The sequence below is a fragment of the Cherax quadricarinatus genome, chromosome 87 (genome assembly GCF_038502225.1).
Source record: "Cherax quadricarinatus isolate ZL_2023a chromosome 87, ASM3850222v1, whole genome shotgun sequence".
Lineage (NCBI taxonomy): Eukaryota > Metazoa > Arthropoda > Malacostraca > Decapoda > Parastacidae > Cherax > Cherax quadricarinatus.
Window position 1 is genome coordinate 18,336,353 of NC_091378.1, and position 19,450 is coordinate 18,355,802.

At 41.0% G+C, this 19,450-nt stretch overlaps 1 protein-coding gene and 1 long non-coding RNA gene across 2 annotated transcripts in view; both read left to right on the plus strand.

Annotated features, from left to right (window-relative positions):
* On the plus strand, window positions 1-5,965 carry LOC138855267 (uncharacterized; the record flags this gene model as incomplete). The annotated part of the gene is given in 1 exon segment (XM_070103770.1): window positions 1-5,965. A coding segment is annotated over 1 exon segment (4,340 nt), but the record flags the coding sequence as incomplete, so codon positions are not given.
* A 9,380-nt stretch (window positions 5,966-15,345) lies between these two features.
* Window positions 15,346-19,450, plus strand: part of LOC128704524 (uncharacterized) — a 34,303-nt gene continuing 30,198 nt past the window's right edge. The window contains exons 1-3 of the long non-coding RNA XR_011394453.1: window positions 15,346-15,474; window positions 17,258-17,407; window positions 17,532-17,703. This is a non-coding gene — a long non-coding RNA (uncharacterized lncRNA). The remainder of the gene's footprint in view (window positions 15,475-17,257; window positions 17,408-17,531; window positions 17,704-19,450) is intronic.

Consider the following 19,450-nt stretch of genomic DNA (forward strand, 5'->3'; position numbering starts at 1 on the left):
AAAGGTTAGGAGGTTCAGAACAAGAGCCTGAGCAGTACTTTAACATAACTAAAGCTGCAAATTTTGTCCCTAAGTTTACAGAGAGTGACCCAGATAGATATTTTTCTTTCTTTGAGAAGACTGCTTTGGAGCAAGGTTGGCCCAAACAGAAGTGGGCTACCCTAGTTCGCACACAACTTGTGGGTAAAGGATTCCAGAGAGTAGAGACTCTGGAGGGGCAAAATTTTTCTGATTATGATAAGATTAAAGAGGAAGTATTGCTTGCATACCAAATGATACCTGAGAAATATAGACAAAAGTTCAGAAATAAAAAATTTCGGGATGGGCAGACCTTAACTGAGTTTGGGAATGAGAAACTGTTCCTTTTTAAGAAATGGGTTTGTTCTAAAGGAGTTAATAAAGACTATAACAAATTAGTAGATCTGATGGTTCATGAGGAATTGTACAATACAATCCCTGTTGACCTCAGAGAATATTTAGAGGACAAAAACCCAGATAATCTTTCTGAAGCACTGGATCTAGGTGACCGATTCTTGGCTCGCAGGGAATTGGTAAGTAAAAACAGTTATGCTCCTTCTGAAAATTTCCCCACTCGTTCTAAACCTTATTCCAAGTCCTATGGTCATAAAGGTAAATGGGACAAGAATTTTCAGGGACAAATGAAGGCTGAGGCACCCTCTAAAATAGAAAGAAAAGGTAAGTCAGCTGGAGCTCAAAGTTTACCTAGACAATCAGATAATATTTCAGGTCCTCGAGTAAACAGTACCAGTCCTACACCAAATGGTAAAAATACCTTTAAGAGCTATGCCTGTTACTACTGTAACAAAACTGGACACACACAAAAGTTTTGCTGGTCAAGGCAGCGAGATCAGGAAAGGGAGGAACCACCCCAGAGGACTCTAACTGCAGACACACATCCAGTTGCCTGTATTTGGTCTTCAAAGCAAGGTGAGGAGGTACCTTTGGGTCTAGACCCCAGGATGCAGGTATTTTCTAGTAAGTCCACAGTTGCTTTGCATAAGGATGTGGGTAGGGTTGAGAATATAGTGTCCTTGAGAGATGGATGTAGCACCTACTCCTTGCTACGTGCTGGAGTGTTGCCAATGTCTAAGGATACCTATACTGGAGTAGATGTATTATTGAAGGGTATTACGGGTTCAACCATAAGGACACCAGTACACAAATTATGGGTAGAATCTGCATACCAAGTTGGCTATCTCCCTGTAGGTATCTCAGATGAAATTCCCTTCGAAGGGGTCGACCTCTTATTAGGGAATAATGTTATGGGCCTGTTAGACAGTGAAGAACCACTAGTATGGGGGCAACCAGGCCCCAAAGTTTGGGAGAAGAAGGCTAGGGAGACCCTGCCAGACCTTTTTCCTGTTGGTGCCATCACACGAAGTATGTCTCGTGACCAGGATACCAAGGGTAATCCTTATATTTCTCGTGAGGATGGTGAGGACTTAGGTTTGGAAACTCTATTTTCTGATGTTGAACTGCAGTCAACTAAAGAAAAGGATACCACAACCCGAGTTGAGTCTAATCGGTGCAGAGATCAAGGTAGTAGTGTGAGGGAGATTGGGCCTACTATGATGCAGCTAATTGCTGCACAGGGGTGTGATGACACACTTAAGTCGATCAGAGCCTCGGCTGTGACTGAGGAGGAATCTTTACGTTTAAATAAATGCTTCTATTTCAGGAAAGGTATACTCATGAAGAAGGCGCCTTCGGTTGCAGTACCAGTAGAAGGAGAGCCAAGTTTTTGTCACCAGGTCGTGGTGCCTGAGCCTTATAGAAACCATGTTCTTAGCTTAGTGCATGACACACCTCTAGGTGGACACCTAGGTATTGCTAAAACAGTATCCAGGGTTTCCAGGCACTTCTTCTGGCCTCGGCTGTGGGAGACGGTGGGAGATTATATAAAGACCTGTCATGCCTGCCAAATTATAGGGAAACCTAATCAAAGCATTAAACCTGTTCCCCTTCAGCCGATTTCAGCACCAGGTGAACCCTTCAGCAAGCTGGTAGTGGATGTCGTTGGCCCACTCCCAAGGACCAGAATGGGAAATAATTATTTACTAACAATAATTTGCTCCACTACCAGGTACCCAGAAGCAATCCCTCTACGCAAGATAACCGCTCGAGTGGTCTTAAGGGCTTTGATGAAGTTCTTTTCCCATGTTGGCTTTCCTCGGGAGGTACAAACAGATCAAGGGTCTAACTTTACCTCGAAATTATTTAGGAATGTGTTAAAGGGGTTAGATGTACAGCCCAAATTTTCAACTGCCTATCACCCTCAGTCTCAGGGAGTGATAGAGAGATTTCATCAAACTCTTAAGACAATGATGCGAGCTTATTGTATGAATAACACTAGTGATTGGGATGAGGGTATCCCTTTTCTCTTGTTTGCCGTGCGGGAAAGCACCCAAGAATCTCTCAGTTTCAGCCCTTTCGAGCTTGTCTATGGTCATCCAGTGAGGGGACCACTGACTATTCTCAAGGAGCATTGGCTGGGTGGTGAAAATGAGGCTTCCCCGCCGGAAGATGTTCTCTTTTTCAGGAAACGATTGGACCAGGCGAGACAGATGGCAGCAGACAACCTCAAAGCTAGTCAGAGGGCCATGAAGCAGCGGTACGACCAAAGGGCAGCCCCTCGCTCCTTCAGTGTTGGAGAGGAAGTGTTAGCTTTGGAGCCGGTTCCGGGACATGCCTTGGCTGCACGATTTGATGGACCCTTTGTCATCACAGGCAGGTCTGGCCCCAATTATGTAATTAAGATGCCTGGCCGTCGCAAATCAGAAAGGACTGTGCACATTAACAGGTTGAAGAAATACCATTCTAGGGCAGGAGCTGCCGCTATTCAAGTTGAGAGTGACGATACTGAAAAACTTCCTGTAACAACAGAAGTAAGGCTGTGCAATTCAGCCATCTTGCAAAATCCCTTGGCACACATGAAGGGACTCAGTGTACAGGGAGCCTGTGACTTGGTTCAGTTACTCCAAAAATTTCCAGATTTGTTTGGGGATGTACCCAAAGTAAGTAAATTGCCTCCCCATGACGTGGATGTCGGGGAAGCTGTTCCAATAAAGCAGGCTCCTTACCGCATGAACCCAACAAAACAACTTCACATGGAGGAAGAAGTGAAATTCCTCCTTCAAAACCAGTTTGTAGTGCCTAGCGAGAGTCAGTGGGCATCTCCATGCCTGATGGTTCCCAAACCTGATGGATCTATGCGTATGTGCACTGACTATCGCAGAGTAAATGAAGTAACGAAGGCTGACGGTTACCCTTTGCCACGTATGGATGATGTGATTGATGCTGTGGGAGGGGCAAAGTTTGTGAGCAAACTGGACTTACTTAAAGGGTATTATCAGATACCCCTCACCCAGCGAGCCAAGGAAATTTCAGCCTTCGTCACTCCAGATGGGTTATTTCAATATAATGTTCTTCCTTTTGGGTTAAAAAATGCTCCTGCCACCTTCCAGCGTCGTATAAATACTGTCATAAGGGGGTTGGATGGTGTGCGGGCCTATCTAGATGATATTGTGGTATTCAGTAACCAGTGGGAAACTCACTTGGTAAGATTGCAAAAGTTGTTTGAATGTCTATCCCAAGCCAATCTAACCATCAATTTGAGCAAAAGTGAGTTTGGCCAAGCCAGTGTACAATTCTTAGGATATGTAGTTGGTCAGGGAAAAGTTGCCCCAATTCATGCTAAGGTGGAGGCCATTATAAATTTTCCTAGACCACAGAATCGGAAGGCAGTGATGAGGTTCCTGGGCATGGTGGGTTATTACAGACGTTTCTGCCCCAACCTCTCCCAGGTAACGTCACCACTGACAACTTTGACCAGTCCCAAAGTTCAATTCAACTGGGACAGCAAGTGTGACAGGGCTTTTGAAAATGTGAAAATGTTATTAGGGAATGCTCCTATCTTGAAAAGTCCTGAGTTTGAATGCCCCTTCTCTCTACAAGTGGATGCTAGTGATGTAGGGGTAGGTGCAGTGTTGTTGCAGGGTGATGAGAGAGATAGCCTTCAGCCAGTTTGTTACCATTCAGCCAAATTAAAAAAGCATCAACGTGGTTATGCAACTGTAGAGAAAGAGGCTTTGGCTTTGGTGTTAGCTGTGCAGAAATTTGAAGTTTATATCAGTGCTTCCCCACATCCTGTAATAGTGTATAGTGACCATAACCCTCTGAGGTTTTTGCAAAGAATGAGAAACCACAATCAAAGACTCTTAAGATGGGCTTTGTTCCTACAGCCTTTTAATTTGAAAGTTAAATATATAAAAGGCTCAGAGAATGTGGTTGCTGATGCTCTCTCTAGATGTTTCATGTAGATGCATGGTGCATACTTTGTACATAGTGTTTGTCATGTGCTGACCTTGTTGTTTTTGCAGTGGTGAACTCTCGGCGAGCCTGAGTACTCTCTACCAGCCGTCTGACTGTAAAGGAGTTGAGTCGGAGCCAAAAGTATGACGAGGGTCAGGGTGTACGTGAATGTGAGTTGAGGCAGTGGTTGACAACCTTCGGTAACATGAGACGTTCAGGAAGGTATGTGATGTTGTGTCTTGGTGTGCTCTATGTACAAAACGGCCCGACGATTTGCCTTGTGGTCCCTTGGACCCCTCCATGTTCTATGACAGCCTCCTCTTAATAAGTTTGGAGGATCTGTGTGGAGTGGGACCTCGGAAGATGGGCTTAAGTGCCTGACCATGTTAAGGATCGTGAGTGTTGACTGGAAGTCTCACTGTTTGGTTCGGCCACCAAGTGAGAGACACCTTGACATGTTTTGTGAAGTTTCCTGCCTGGGGTACACCTGACTGCTCTGGGTTTGGCTCTACTCTCGTCTCCTGATCAGGAAGATGCCACCCTGGAGTACCAGTTGCTTGCTGGATTACCGTAGCAGAGGCACAGGCCTGTTGGTGCGGGCTTTCACAGTGGGCATTGTGTGCAAAAATTTGCATTGTAATGTGTATTGTTTAAAAGTCACTAAAATTGTAAATAGTTACACACTTGAGTATATGGGTATGGTTAAATTGCTTTTCTAAAAAATTCTGCAATCTCTTGTAAATAACAGTAAAGTGAAGAGTAGTTATGGTGCTGGGAAAATGTAGCATTTCTAGTAGTCTTGTTTACCGCCTTCAGACTTAAGCAATATACTTTTTACTAGCCGTATCCTGAGGGACACAGCTAGCTTTTGTGAGACTTCGTCTGGAGGTGGGGGTGTTATGGGGCTATAGGACCCAACATGTATTTATAAGTAACAGTTACTCTGGAATACCTAATTATATTGAATTGATGGGGACTTTGCTCTAAATGTCAGAAGGACTGATCAACCTTATGACTGAGGCAGCTGGGTCAAGCCTATTTTTCTCAATATAATAGGTTATACTATAGACACATAAACACACAATTTAAATAAGTAGTTTATAAAGTTGTATTTCCTTTTGTAAAAGTAAAATTAAGGTGTGGTAGAATTGTGGTAACTGGAGAATTGTGCTTGGCAAATAAGTAGTTTATAAAGTTGTATTTCCTTTTGTAAAAGTAAAATTAAGGTGTGGTAGAATTGTGGTAACTGGAGAATTGTGCTTGGCAACAGTCTTTTGTTTTGGTGGGAGGAGCTTAGCCTCTTTCTCCCTCTCCCTCGCACTGACTCTCTCTCTGTGGCTGGCCTTCAACCTGGCAGGATCTCTGGGTCCTTCTTCTATCTTTTGGGGCATTATGTGTGCTCCAGGGGTGAGTTTTTTCATAATTTAAGTTGTGACCACCATACCCAGGGTGACTAAAGTGTGTCAAAACACTGGTTAGCCCAGAGTTATGTCAAGGAGAGAGAGGACTAAAGTTGTTGAGATATACCATGTGGGAGAACAGCTATGCAGTGTGTAGATCGTTGTTTTGAAAATGTGAGGCTGTAATTGTATATTCTGTACATATCTATTGAGAATACAGTTATATTTTTATAGTAGTAGTTTACATAACCTGTGAAGAGGGCTGGTGAAAGGGTATCAGAGACACTCAGGATGATCAGCCATGATGTAAGTATTACCCCTAGACAAATAAGACCATTAAGTAAAAGCTACCCCACACTAGAACATGTAGTGAGAACCTTACTATCAAAGTAATAAGGGACAACCAACGTAACACAACCCTACAGCAAAAAGGGTGAGAATTACTATGGATATGAAGAAAGAGATCATTGCTAAGTATGAAAGTGGAGTGCGTGTCTCCAAGCTGGCCAGGTTGTACACAAAACCCCAATCAACCATCGCTACTATTGTGGCCAAGAAAACGGCAACAATGAAGCTGTTCTTGCCAAATGTGCAACTATATTTTCGAAACTGAGATCGCAAGTGATAGAAGATGTTGAGAGACTGTTATTGGTGTGGATAAACGAAAAACAGATAGCAGGAGATAGCATCTCTCAAGCGATCATATGTGAAAAGACTAGGAAGTTGCATGATGATTTAATTAGAAAAATGCCTGCAACTAGTGGTATGGGAGTGAATTTAAGGCCAGCAAAGGTTGGTTTGAGAGATTTAAGAATCGTAGTGGCATACATAATGTGATAAGGCATGGTGAGGCTGCCAGTTCGGACCACAAAGCAGCTGAAAAATATGTGCAGGAATTCAAGGAGTACATAGACAGTGAAGAATTGAAACCTGAACAAGTGTTTAATTGTGACACTGACAATGTTGTGAAACACTTTAGGAATGTCATAAAGGAACGGGAGGTACAGGCCTCTATGGACAGATATGTTGTGCAACGGAGGTCCAGTGACTCTCAAGCTGGTCCTAGTGGCATTAAAAGAAGAAGGGATGTAACCCCGGAAAAGGACTTGACACCTCAAGTCCTAATGGAAGGGAATTCCCCTTCTAAACACTAACACCATCCACACTCTCCCCTCCTCCCATCCCATCAATCATCACCAGATCTTCAATAAAGGTAAGTGTCATGTAATTATACATGTCTTCTTCAGTTTGTATGTATTAAAATTAATATTTCATGTGGTAAAATTTTTTTTTTTTAATACTTTTGGGTGTCTTGCATGGATTAATTTGATTTCCATTATTTCTTATGGGGAAAATTAACTCGACTAACAATAATTTTTATTAACGATGAGCTCTCAGGAACGGATTAATATCGTTGGCCGAGGGTCCACTGTATTACAATAATAATATTTCTTCGAATACTGAACAATAAAAATAAATCATCATCAAGATAATAGATGAAATGTTTCTCTCTTTCTCTCTCTCTCTCTCTCTCTCTCATAAAAAAAAAAAAAAAAAAAAATGAACTACATATAAAAACCTTCAGAATTGAATAAATTAGCATATAAAGAAATGGTGAGAGGAAAAAATGGTTACATACATGAATGATGGTATTGTAACTTCTTGATAATTTTTTCATTCTTCAACACTAAACTACAAGATATTCTCAAGTATTAACTTTATATGTGCCAGTCTCACAGAAGAAAAATCATGAGTAGTAATATTTATGAAGATATTCAGGAAAATGGGTTAGCTGGATTGGAGTTGCAGAAGGTAGGAAGTACAATGAAGGAGAGGATTGTTGCAATACAGAGGCTCATTTGAATTATAATGTATGTACACTTTGGCCTAGACACCTATTGAGTGAATGCAATAGTGGTGAATGTATTATTACCTTGATAGGAAATGGGCCAATGTGTTAAAAATTGTTGCTTTTTGCAAATGTTAATAAATAACTTCCTAAAAAATTCACCTGTGGTTAACATTCCTGATTACATGATGGAAAATTGATACCAATAGTTTCTTCTTTCAATATCCATTTCTTCTTCAGGTGGCTCAAGAAGAACCGGACTGCCAACTGTACCACCATACTGAGAAAATCATCAATTATTGTAAAATATTTGCCCATGTATGATTATTCCACAACCAATTTACCATATTAGGGATGAATGGATATATCTTCAGTAGTATTATTAAAATATACATACACACACACACATTTGAAGCCATGACAAAAAAAAAGTGCAAAAGAGGTGAAAAAGTGAGTATAGTGGACCCTCGACCAACGGCTTTAATCCATTCCAGAAAGCTAGCCTTTGGTTGAATTAGCCGTTACTCGAATTAATTTTCCCCATAAGAAATACATGTAATGGAAATAGAATTAATCCGTTCCAGACACCCAAAATATTAAACAAAATAATTTTTTTTTACATGAAATATACATTTCCCTACACAAAAACGAATAGGACATGCAAAATAAGCAATACAGTGGACCCCCGGAATTCGATATTAATCCGTTCCTGAGAGCTCATCGAATACCGAAAATATCGAAAACTGAATCAGTTTTCCTCATAAGAAATAATGGAAATCAAATTAATCCGTGCAAGACACCCAAAAGTATGAAAAAAAAAATTTACTACATGAAATATTAAGTTTAATGCAATAGAATAATTACAATAACAATAAAATAATTGACACTTACCTCTAATGAAGATCTGGTGATGATTGGTGGGATGGGAGGAGGGGAGAGGTGTTAGTGTTTAGAAGGGGAATCCCCTTCCGTTAGGAAGTCCTTTTCTGGGGTTACTTCCCTTCTTCTTTTAATGCCACTAGGACCAGTTTGAGAGTCACTGGACCTCTGTCGCACAACATAACTGGCAGCCTCACCATGCCTAATCACACTATGAATGCCACTACAATTCTTAAATCTTTCAAACCAACCTTTGCTGGCCTTAAATTCACTCACATCAGCACTAGTTGCAGGCAGTTTCTTTACCAAATCGTCATGCAACTGCCTAACCTTTTCACAAATGATCGCTTCAGAGATGCTATCTCCTGCTATCTGTTTTTCATTTATCCACACCAGTAACAGTCTCTCAACATTTTCTAACACTTGCAGTCACTGTTTTGTAATCACATTTGCATCTTTTGCAAGAACAGCTTCCTTGATTGCCGTTTTTCTGGTCACTATAGTAGAGATGGTTGATTGAGGTTTATTATACAACCTGACTTGCTCCGACACATGCACTCCACTTTCGTACTCTGCAATTAGCTCTTTCTTCATTTCAATAGTCATTAGCGCCTTTTTTCTCAAAGAGTTGGCACTAGAATCTTTCTTGGGGCCCATGGTGACTTATTTTGCAGAAAGAAGCACCAAAAACAGTGATAATATGGATAATATGGAATGTACCGAGTGTATCCTTAGATGCGCGCACACTGGCTGGCTTGTAAACACTGGCACCCACGGGGCAGTTCAGGCCACACATGGACACCGTCTCGTGCGAATCGTATCGAATACCGGGTTTTCAATCGGATACCGAGGCAAAATTTTTGCGATATGATGCATCGAATACTGGATTTATCGAATACTGATGCCATCGAATACCGGGGGTCCACTGTAATTAAATGCCACTTACCTTTATTGTGGAGTTGCTGATGAGTGATGTGCCGGCGGTGGCAGCAGCAGGGGGGGGAGGGAGGGAGGAGGAGGAGGAGGAGGAGGAGGAGGAGGAGGAGGAGGAGGTGGAGGAGGTGGAGGAGGAGGAGGTGGTGGTGGTGGTCTTCTATTGTTTGGAAGGGGAATCCCCTTCCATAAAGACTTCAGGTACCAAGTCCTCTGGTGGGGTTACTTCCCTTCTTGATTTTTTTAATGCCACTAGGACCAGCTTGAGAGTCACTGGACCCCTGTCGCACCAAAAATCTGTCCAGAGAGCTCTGCTTCTCACGTGCCCTTAGGATTTCCCTAAAATGGGACACAAGAGTGTCATTGTACATGTTGCCAATACAGCCTGCAACAGCTGTGACAGGATAAAATTCATTGATAAATGCTTGCACTTTTGTAAACATTGTACACATTTCCTTAATCGGTGACAAAGGCATCTTCCTCCATCTCTCTTCCTCCTGCTCTGAAGAACATTCCTGAGCTGTGATCTGTTGCTGTTGCACCTCAAGCTCTTGCAGGTCTGCAGTGGTTAGTTCTTCATCATCATCCTGCACCAATTCTTCCACATCCTCGCCACAAACCTCCAACCCCAAGGACTTCCCCAATGACACAATAGCTTCCACTACTGGCATTGGCTCCTGAGGGTTAGCCCCAAACCCTTCAAAATCCGTCTCGTACACACTGTGGCCACAGTTTCCTCCAAGCAGAGTTCAAAGTCCTGCAAGTCACTCCCTCCCAAGCCTTACCTATAAGGTTTATGCAACTGAGGATATTGAAGTGATTTTTCCAAAGCTCTCTTAGGGTCAATTCAGTATGAGCTCACTTCAAAGCACTTTTGAAACACTGCTTTTGTGTAGAGCTTTTTGAAGTTTGAAATGACCTGCTGGTACATGGGCTGGAGGAGAGTTGTATTAGGAGTCAAAAACTTCACTTTAACAAAGTTAAACTCCCCTGCAATTTGCTCTTGCAACTCGTGATGATGAGTAGGAGCATTGTCCAGTACCAGGAGGCACTTGAGTGACAATTTCTTTTCCAGGAGGTATTTTTTCACAGTGGGGCCAAACACACCATAAAACCAGTCCATGAAAAGTTCCCTAGTGACCCATGCCTTTGTGTTTGTTCTCCACAGCACACACAAATTACCCTTGATGATATTGTTTTTCCTGAATACTTTGGGAGTTTCAGAGTGATATGCCAATAAAGGCTTCACTTTGCAATCACCACTAGCATTACTACACAACATTAATGTCAGCCTGTCTTTCATAGGCTTATGTCCTGGAATAATACTGAACACAATATCAGGAGTTCACAAGCACCACTTAGAAAGAGTTTCTCTTAAATGAAGGCTTGTCTGCATATAATCTGCAGTGCTGTATGACTCCTATGGGTTTATCTCTTAGTTATGATATACAGGAAGGCCCCACTTATACGGCTGGTTAGGTTCCAGGCTACCGCCGTAAAGCGGAAACCGCCGTAAAGTGGAACACCCTTTTTTTCCACTTACAAATGCAAACAAACACTAGATAACAAGTTTACACTAACATATATTAAGTTAGCAATAGAACCAGGCATCAAAAAACAATAAAAAAGTACAATACACACATAGTGCACTCATTACTTACCTTAAAATATTTATAGTCTTAATCTAGGGTGAGACAAGTAGTATTTATTGTAAGAAAGCAAGTGTGGTATGTATGGTAGTCAGCCAGGCTACCATACCAGGCCACCCCACCCACACATACAATTCTATGATATTTAAGCATCCCAGAGCGATAAAATGTATATACAGTTCACTCATTACTTACCTTAAAATATAGGGTGAGATGAGTAGTATTTATTGTAAAAAATCAAGTGTGGTATGTATGGTAGTCAGCCAGGCTACCATACCAGGCCAACCCACCCACACATATTCTATGATATTTAAGCATCCCAGAGCGATAAAATGTATATACAGTTCACTCATTACTTACCTTAAAATATTTGTAGTCTTAATGTAGGGTCAGGAGTAAGTAAATGAGATAAAATGAATAAATGAGAGAAAGAATGAGTGCATGAGAGAGGACAGGCGCAGAGTTATGTAAACAAACCAGGCAAAGGTAAGTTTTGTAAACGAAGTGTACACGTCTGGTTTGTGTACAAGTTACATTGTGTACAGGTTGTCTCTACATTGATACGGTAGAATAAATAAAGAAGAACACTCCAATTCTCATGTAACATCATTTTGCGCTGTATAGCCCTTGTGGCTTAGAGCTTCTTTTTTTATTATAATAATAATAATAACATCATTTTGAGAAGAAATGATGCTCTGAGTGAAGGCAATGGAAATAAGTCACTCTGACTTTTTTGGGTTATCCTAGGTTCTCTACACATATGTTGTTATGTATGATAATCTATGTAACTGTATTTGTGTATACCTGAATAAACTTACTTACATACATATGCCCCTCAAGGAAGGTTCCTTGATGTTGGTGAGGGGCTCTTGATTTAGGGAATTGGATCTGTGCTCCAGTTTCCCAAATTAAGCCTGAATGCCTTCCACATCCCCCCCCCCCCAGGTGCTGTATAATCCTCTGGGTTTAGCGCTTTCCCCTTGATTATAATAATAATAATACATACATACGAAAGGAATAATTTTCTACAGTTACCCCCAGTAACACATTTTCTCTTATGTTAGATTAGAGAAAATGTTATTCTTGGCATCACTTGTACAAGTTACCTGGCTACCACATCTCATATTTATGTTTATTTATTCTATTATAGGGTGTATTTATCATCTTTTTATGTTATGTATCATGTTTATTATATAATTTTGAAAAAAATATCATGGATGGATTAATGAAAATGTGTATATTAACGTAATATACAACATTTAATAAGACTCGGTGATTATTATTATTATTATTAGCATTTCTAATATGGCGTCACTTGTGCAAGTCGTCTGCTACCACATCTCATATTTATGTTTATTTATTCTATTGTGGGGTGTATTTATCATCTTTTTATGTTATGTATCGTGTTTATTATATAATTTTGAAAAAATATCATAGATGGATTAATGAAAATGAGTATTTAACGTAATATACGACATTTAAATGAGACGATGATTATTATTATCATTACTAATATGACGTCTGGAGACATAAGACACTCTTACTGATTTTAATGTGTACCTGCATGCCAGCACAGTATGTAAGTTTATTTAAGTACAGGTATACATAAGTATAATTATCAGAGTATATATAAAATATGAAATAACTTTTAAAAACATTTGAAATTTTGGAGTTTCCAGACAAAATGGAGAGACTTAGTGCTTACTGAGCTCACGAAGAATGTAAACAAACAAGGTGGGGCGCGGTGACCATATTAGAAAGTCAGGTGGGGGGAGCCGTATAGCGAGTTTTGGTCATAATTTGAAATGACCGTATTAGCAGAACGCCGTACAGTGGACCCCTGGTGTCGCAAAATTTAAAAAAAAAATTACGGAATTATTCTCTCACGAAGTTAGCTACCTCGGCGATATTTACAAATCGGCTATTTTGCCCACTTTGAGCCCTATTTTTGGCTAATTCCATTGTTCCAGTCGACCAAACTCATAGCTATTTCTTTAGAACTCCATTTTTTCTATCGATTAAGTACAAGAAACTGCCCATTTACCGATTTCAACTACCCAATAATGTGGTCAAAAATTTGCAATTCGGCCAATTTCACGAAAATTAAAAAATATGACAATTTCAAAATAAGGTCCAGAATGAACAATGCAGACATTCCTGGCTCTAAAATAACATTTTCTTTGTTCATCAGTCACGTCTCCAAGCCCCTCTGATATTACTCTTGCTTTCTATTTTGAATTTTTATTCAAACAAAAAGTAGAAGACTTACTATTATGCAGACTACTGCAATACTGTAATAATTGTACAAATAATGTCAACTCATTCATGACTGCATATTAGAATGGCTACTTGGACATTTATTGGACAATGACATCATTTGTTTACTTTTGAACATTGGCAAAAATCAAACATTTCCCCTACTTTTAGCTCCATTTCAAGGTTCTTTTTATAGTAAAATCAATCAAAATCACCTCTATTTCTATAATATGTTTTCCATTCTATCAAATGAGACCAAGAAAACGAGAATACAATCATAAATACTATACGAAAATTAAAAAAAACGGTCGGAGTTTTTTTTTCTCATTATGCACTGCGTGCTCCAGGATTTTTTTTATATGGTGCACACACACCCATTCTCTCACATGTGGGCCTACCAGCTTTCTGCTGCTTGATTTGAAGCCGTTTGAATTTATGAGTATATGTACGTTAAACACGGTACCTCGTAAGACGTATATATACGGCCGCGACAGTCAAAGGGTTAATATTCCCTGCAATATATTTGCACATAAAAACATTTGTGACTGCTACAGTACAGTATTATTATATTTCCCTACATCATATTTGTGCACCAAACATTTGTGAATTTTCAAGATTTGCGAGGTTCTCGATCCCCAACCCCCTCTAATATGGAGGGCCTCCTGTAATGATATAATACACAAGATTCTCAATGTGTTTGTAAGTCAAGGACTAACTGTACAAGGTATACAGACCATAGCTAACATTAGTGATGTACTACTATGTACAGTATATAGAAAATCCCTTGTTATGCAGAGCATTTCCTGCAACTTAGGTTATTGTATTTTGCAGTTTATTAGATGCAATTTTTCCCCATAAAATGTCTCCCAAAAATCACTGCATCTTATAAACTGAAGGTCAGTTATGGGAGTTGTAAGTTGGGTTGTGGGGGGGGGGGAGCTGTAGCTCTCCCAGTTAAATCCAATGCTGAACCATTGAAATAAAACAAGTCATAAGCTGTGAAATACGGTAATTTTGTCCCCAGGATGCGACCCACACCAGTTGGATTACTGGGTGAAGGCTCAAACCTCCACCACTAACTGGTCACAAACCATGCCGTGTTTATTTCCCCTGTGTGACTTAGTTATTTTCTTCCTGTGAGCAGCGACCAACAATATTTACTGTTGAGAGGTGAGCCGCTGTGATCACTTGGTTCATAAAGACAGTGGACAGTACAATGCTGTCGAATATGAAGAACATCCTGAGAGATACATCTCTGTCTTTTCTCACAAGGTTAGAATTTTTTGCTCACAAGGTCATTGCCCTGCTCACAGGGTCATTGTCTTGCTCACATGGTTATTGTCCTGCTCACATGGTCATTGTCCTGCTCACAAGGTCATTGTCCTGCTCACAAGGTCATTGTCCTGCTCACAAGGTTATTGTCCTGCTCACAAGGTCATTGTCCTGCTCACAAGGTTATTGTCCTGCTCACATGGTCATTGTCCTGCTCACAAGGTTATTGTCCTGCTCACAAGGTCATTGTCCTGCTCACAAGGTTATTGTCCTGCTCACAAGGTCATTGTCCTGCTCACAAGGTTATTGTCCTGCTCACAAGGTCATTGTCCTGCTCACAAGGTTATTGTCCTGATCACATGGTCATTGTCCTGCTCACAAGGTCATTGTCCTGCTCACAAGGTCATTGTCCTGCTCACAAGGTTATTGTCCTGCTCACAAGGTCATTGTCCTGTTCACCAAATTAATTTTTTATCATATGGTCGTTTTCTTGGTCATGAGAACAGTTTTCTTGATTGTAAGATAATTTTCTTACCAAACAATGGCAAAAGTATGGTAGGCCAACCCTGAATCATACAACTTTTCACTGTATGTAGAGACTATATATTTTGACTGTATATAGAAATTGTATATATTATTTTCACTGTATGTAGAGTTTGTATATATTTTCAAAGTATATACTGGAACTTGTATATATCTTCACTGTATATAGAACTTTTGTATCTTCTCACTGTGCATAGAACTTGTATATGTTTTCATTCATTTCACTGGTTGTTTCAGGTGGTGCCATATGCCACATTGATCATCAGTGGTATATACGGGACAGTGAACTCACCCAAACTTCTAACCATCCCTGATGCCAAGTTCCTCCTGCAGCCTATATACACTCTGGCTCCCTACAAGTGTAAGTTTCTTTATATTTACACAAGGATATTTACAGGGTTGGGTTAAAAGTTGCTATCTTTATTTACAAGAGCTGTTACTTAACTTCAACTCATTTGAAAACCTTTTTATTTTATGACCACAATGGATTTTGACTTTTTTGGGTTATCCTGGTGGGTATTTTACAAATATGTATGGTAATTGTACTTAAGTGTACCTGTAGCCTACTTACTTACAAACAGAATGAAATTGGAGGCATATGTGGGCCAGCAATTTTATTTGGTCATCTGACTTTATTTCAGTTATGTTATGTTGTATGAACATGTTCCATTTTAGAATCATCTTAGGAATAAATGATCTCAGATGAAGTGATGTTCTGGAGTAGGGTACAGTGAGAGTGTAGTTGCTGCTTGCTGCCTGTCTTGTGGTGTAGAAGCTCACTTCTTGCTGTTCTTGGAGTGGAGGTACTTTGACATTATTAGCCTTGTCTACAACAGTAAGGCAACCCACATCCCTCCAGTGTTGAAGGCTCTGTTGAAATGATGGATCTGTCCAGGCTGGGTTCAGACAAGAGATAAGTCATCTTCCTCTCTTCTCTATTCTGTCAAGAAATCACAGATGAGACATGGGGCAGGCAATCCAAGAAAGTGGAGCACACTCAAGGTGTAAGCAGTCTTGTCTCATACAGAGTCTTGCAGCCTGTACTGTTTAGAGTCAAATTTTACCCCATGGATATCAACCTCATCTCAGGGTACCAACACTCTCCCATTCATTCTTACCGCTGCTCCAGCATTACTATCACGGTTCCTAGAGACCATAATCTGTGTTTTCTTAGAAGCAAATGCAACCTGCCATCATTTTTTCTAGGCTAATATAGCTGTAAGCTGGTGATTGATTTAATGTAGAGCAGCTAGCATTTCCTCTCCTGGATAAGTGAATGTTGGAGTACAGTCATCTCCATATGCATGGGATTCTAGAATGAGCTGAAGGTCATTGAAATAAACATTCCATAACAATAGCATAAGCACACTTCCCTGTGATACACTGGCACTAGTAGTGTGTCTTGTTGACTCTGTTCCACTCAGAACTACACTTAGAGATATACCTTGGAGGTAATCAATGAGAAGGCATAGTGTAGATCTAGCTGGTGACTCCTAGTGCTTGCAGTTTTGCCAAGAGTCCCTGGTGCCATACTCGGTGGAAATGTAGCAATGTCCAGTGTTATTACACAGCTGACTGATGAATCATTTAGTGACTGGTGCCACTTAGTGGAGAAGTTTAACAACAGATCAGAAGAGTGACCTTTTCTGAAGCCATATTGACGGTCACAAAGAAGTGAATGGTAGTGGAAAAACTCGTCCTCATTTGTTGTGAGGTTATTGTCTCAGGAATCTTGCCAGTGATTGACAAAACTGACACAAGTCTGTGGTTGTTGATTTCCATTCTGCTCTTCCTTTTGTGAACAGAGAAGGCCATTTGCACTACTAGGCACTGCTAATAGATGTGAGTTAGAGGTGCTGCTAGCTGGTCTGCACATCTACTCAGCAATCTTGGACCCACAGCCTTTTTCTTCCTCTCTGTCTGCCTATACTTACCTATTTGTATTTCTCAGTTCCTTACATACAGACTTAGTGCCTATTTTGAATATAATAATAGTAATAATAATCCACAAAGTAAAATTGAGACTCATTCCCCTCTGTGTCCACTGATAGACATACTGTGGTCTCTAAATAGATAATCATATACAAAAAACCACATACTGATTATTATTATTATGATAATGAAGATGATGTTGCTTATTACAGAGAGGTTCACCATCACTGCCACACAGGATGCTGGCCATCTGTGACGTCTCAGCAGATCCTGGAGGATCTAGAGAGTTCGTGACAAAGTGTACCACCATTGACAACGCCCTTCTGTCTCTACGACGCCGACCAGTATAAAGACACTAACAGGTACACAAGTAAAGATAGTGAGAGAAATAACGACAGACAGAGTTAGTGGCTTTCTTTGTACTTAACAATATTCTATAACATGTAAATCATACATTATGATTAATATTGTGGAACCCTGTTACAGCTTCAAGGGCCCCAGGGTACTGGTGTGCAGCATAGACAATATGCTCACACAGCTGCCCAGGGAAGCCACGGATTTGTTCGGGTCTCTGCTGCTGCCTCACATGTACGGCATCTTGCAGTCTGATGCCTCCACGGCCTTCGAGGAGCAGTCATTCACCCACAAAGTGCATGGGGTTAGTTTTTTGATGTTCAGTTGTGAAGTTCATGGGATCAGTCTCTTGATGTTCAATTATTAAATTCATGTAAGTCTGACTGACCTTGGCTACAAGACTGACTGTAAGTCTGACTGACCTTGGCTACAAGACTGACTGTAAGTCTGACTGACCTTGGCTACAAGACTGACTGTAAGTCTGACTGACCTTGGCTACAAGACTGACTGTAAGTCTGACCTTGGCTACAAGACTGACTGTAAGTCTGACCTTGGCTACAAGACTTACTGTAAGTCTGACCTTGGCTACAAGACTTACTGTAAGTCTGACCTTGGCTACAAGACTGACTGTAAGTCTGACTGACCTTGGCTACAAGACTGACTGCAAGTCTGACTGACCTTGGCTACAAGACTGACTGTAAGTCTGACTGACCTTTGCTACAAGACTGACTGTAAGTCTGACCTTGGCTACAAGACTGACTGTAAGTCTGACCTTGGCTACAAGACTGACTGTAAGTCTGACCTTGGCTACAAGACTGACTGTAAGTCTGACCTTGGCTACAAGACTGACTGTAAGTCTGACCTTGGCTACAAGACTGACTGTAAGTCTGACCTTGGCTACAAGACTGACTGTAAGTCTGACTGACCTTGGCTACAAGACTGACTGTAAGTCTGACTGACCTTGGCTACAAGACTGACTGTAAGTCTGACTGACCTTGGCTACAAGACTGACTGTAAGTCTGACTGACCTTGGCTACAAGACTGACTGTAAGTCTGACTGACCTTACCTTGAGTTTACCTGGAGAGGGTTTCGGGGGTCAACACCCTCGCGGCCCGGTCTAAGACCAGGCCTCATGGTGGATCAGGGTCTGATCAACCAGGCTGTTACTGCTGGCCAAGCTGACATATGAACCACAGCCCAGATGGTCAGGTACTGACTTTAGGTGCCTGTCCAGTGCCTTCTTGAAGACAGCCAGGGGTCTATTGGTAATCCCCCTTTTGTATACTGGGAGGCAATTGAACAGTCTTGGGCCCCTGACACTTATTGTGTTGTCTCTCAGTGTACTCGTGGCACCCCTACTTTTCATCGGAGGAATGTTGCATCTCCTGCCAAGTCTTTTGCTTTCATAAGGAGTGATTTTCGTGTGCAGGTTTGGTACCAATCCCTCCAGGACCTTCCAAGTGTATATTATCATGTCTCTCTCTCACCTGCATTCGAGGGAATACAGACCAAGGACCTTCAACTGTTCCCAGTAGTTTAGATGCCTTATAGCACTTATGTGTGCCATGAAAGTTCTTTGTACACTCTCTAGGTCAGCAATGTCACCAGCCTTGAAGGGGACAGTTGGTGTACATCAGTATTCCAGGGTAGAGAGAACAAGCAGTTTAAAGAGAATCATCATGGGTTTGGTGTCCCTAGTTTTGAAAGTTCTCATTATCCATCCTATCACTTTCCTAGCAGGTGCAGTAGATACATTGTTGTGGTCTTTGAAGTTGAGATCCTCTGACATAATCACTCCCAGGTCCTTCACATTACTTTTTTGCTCTATTGTATGGTTAGAATATGCTGCTATGTATGATAATGTATGTAGCTATGTGTACCTGTAACTGAATAAACTTACTTATGAGAAAAGTGCTAGACAAGAGTAAAGCAGCAGCAGGTCACACTGGGTCGCAACTAGTAAGCAGCAGCAGGTCACTCTGGGTCACAACTAGCAAGCAGCAGGTCACACTGGGTCATAACTAGCAAGCAGCAGCAGGTCACACTGGGT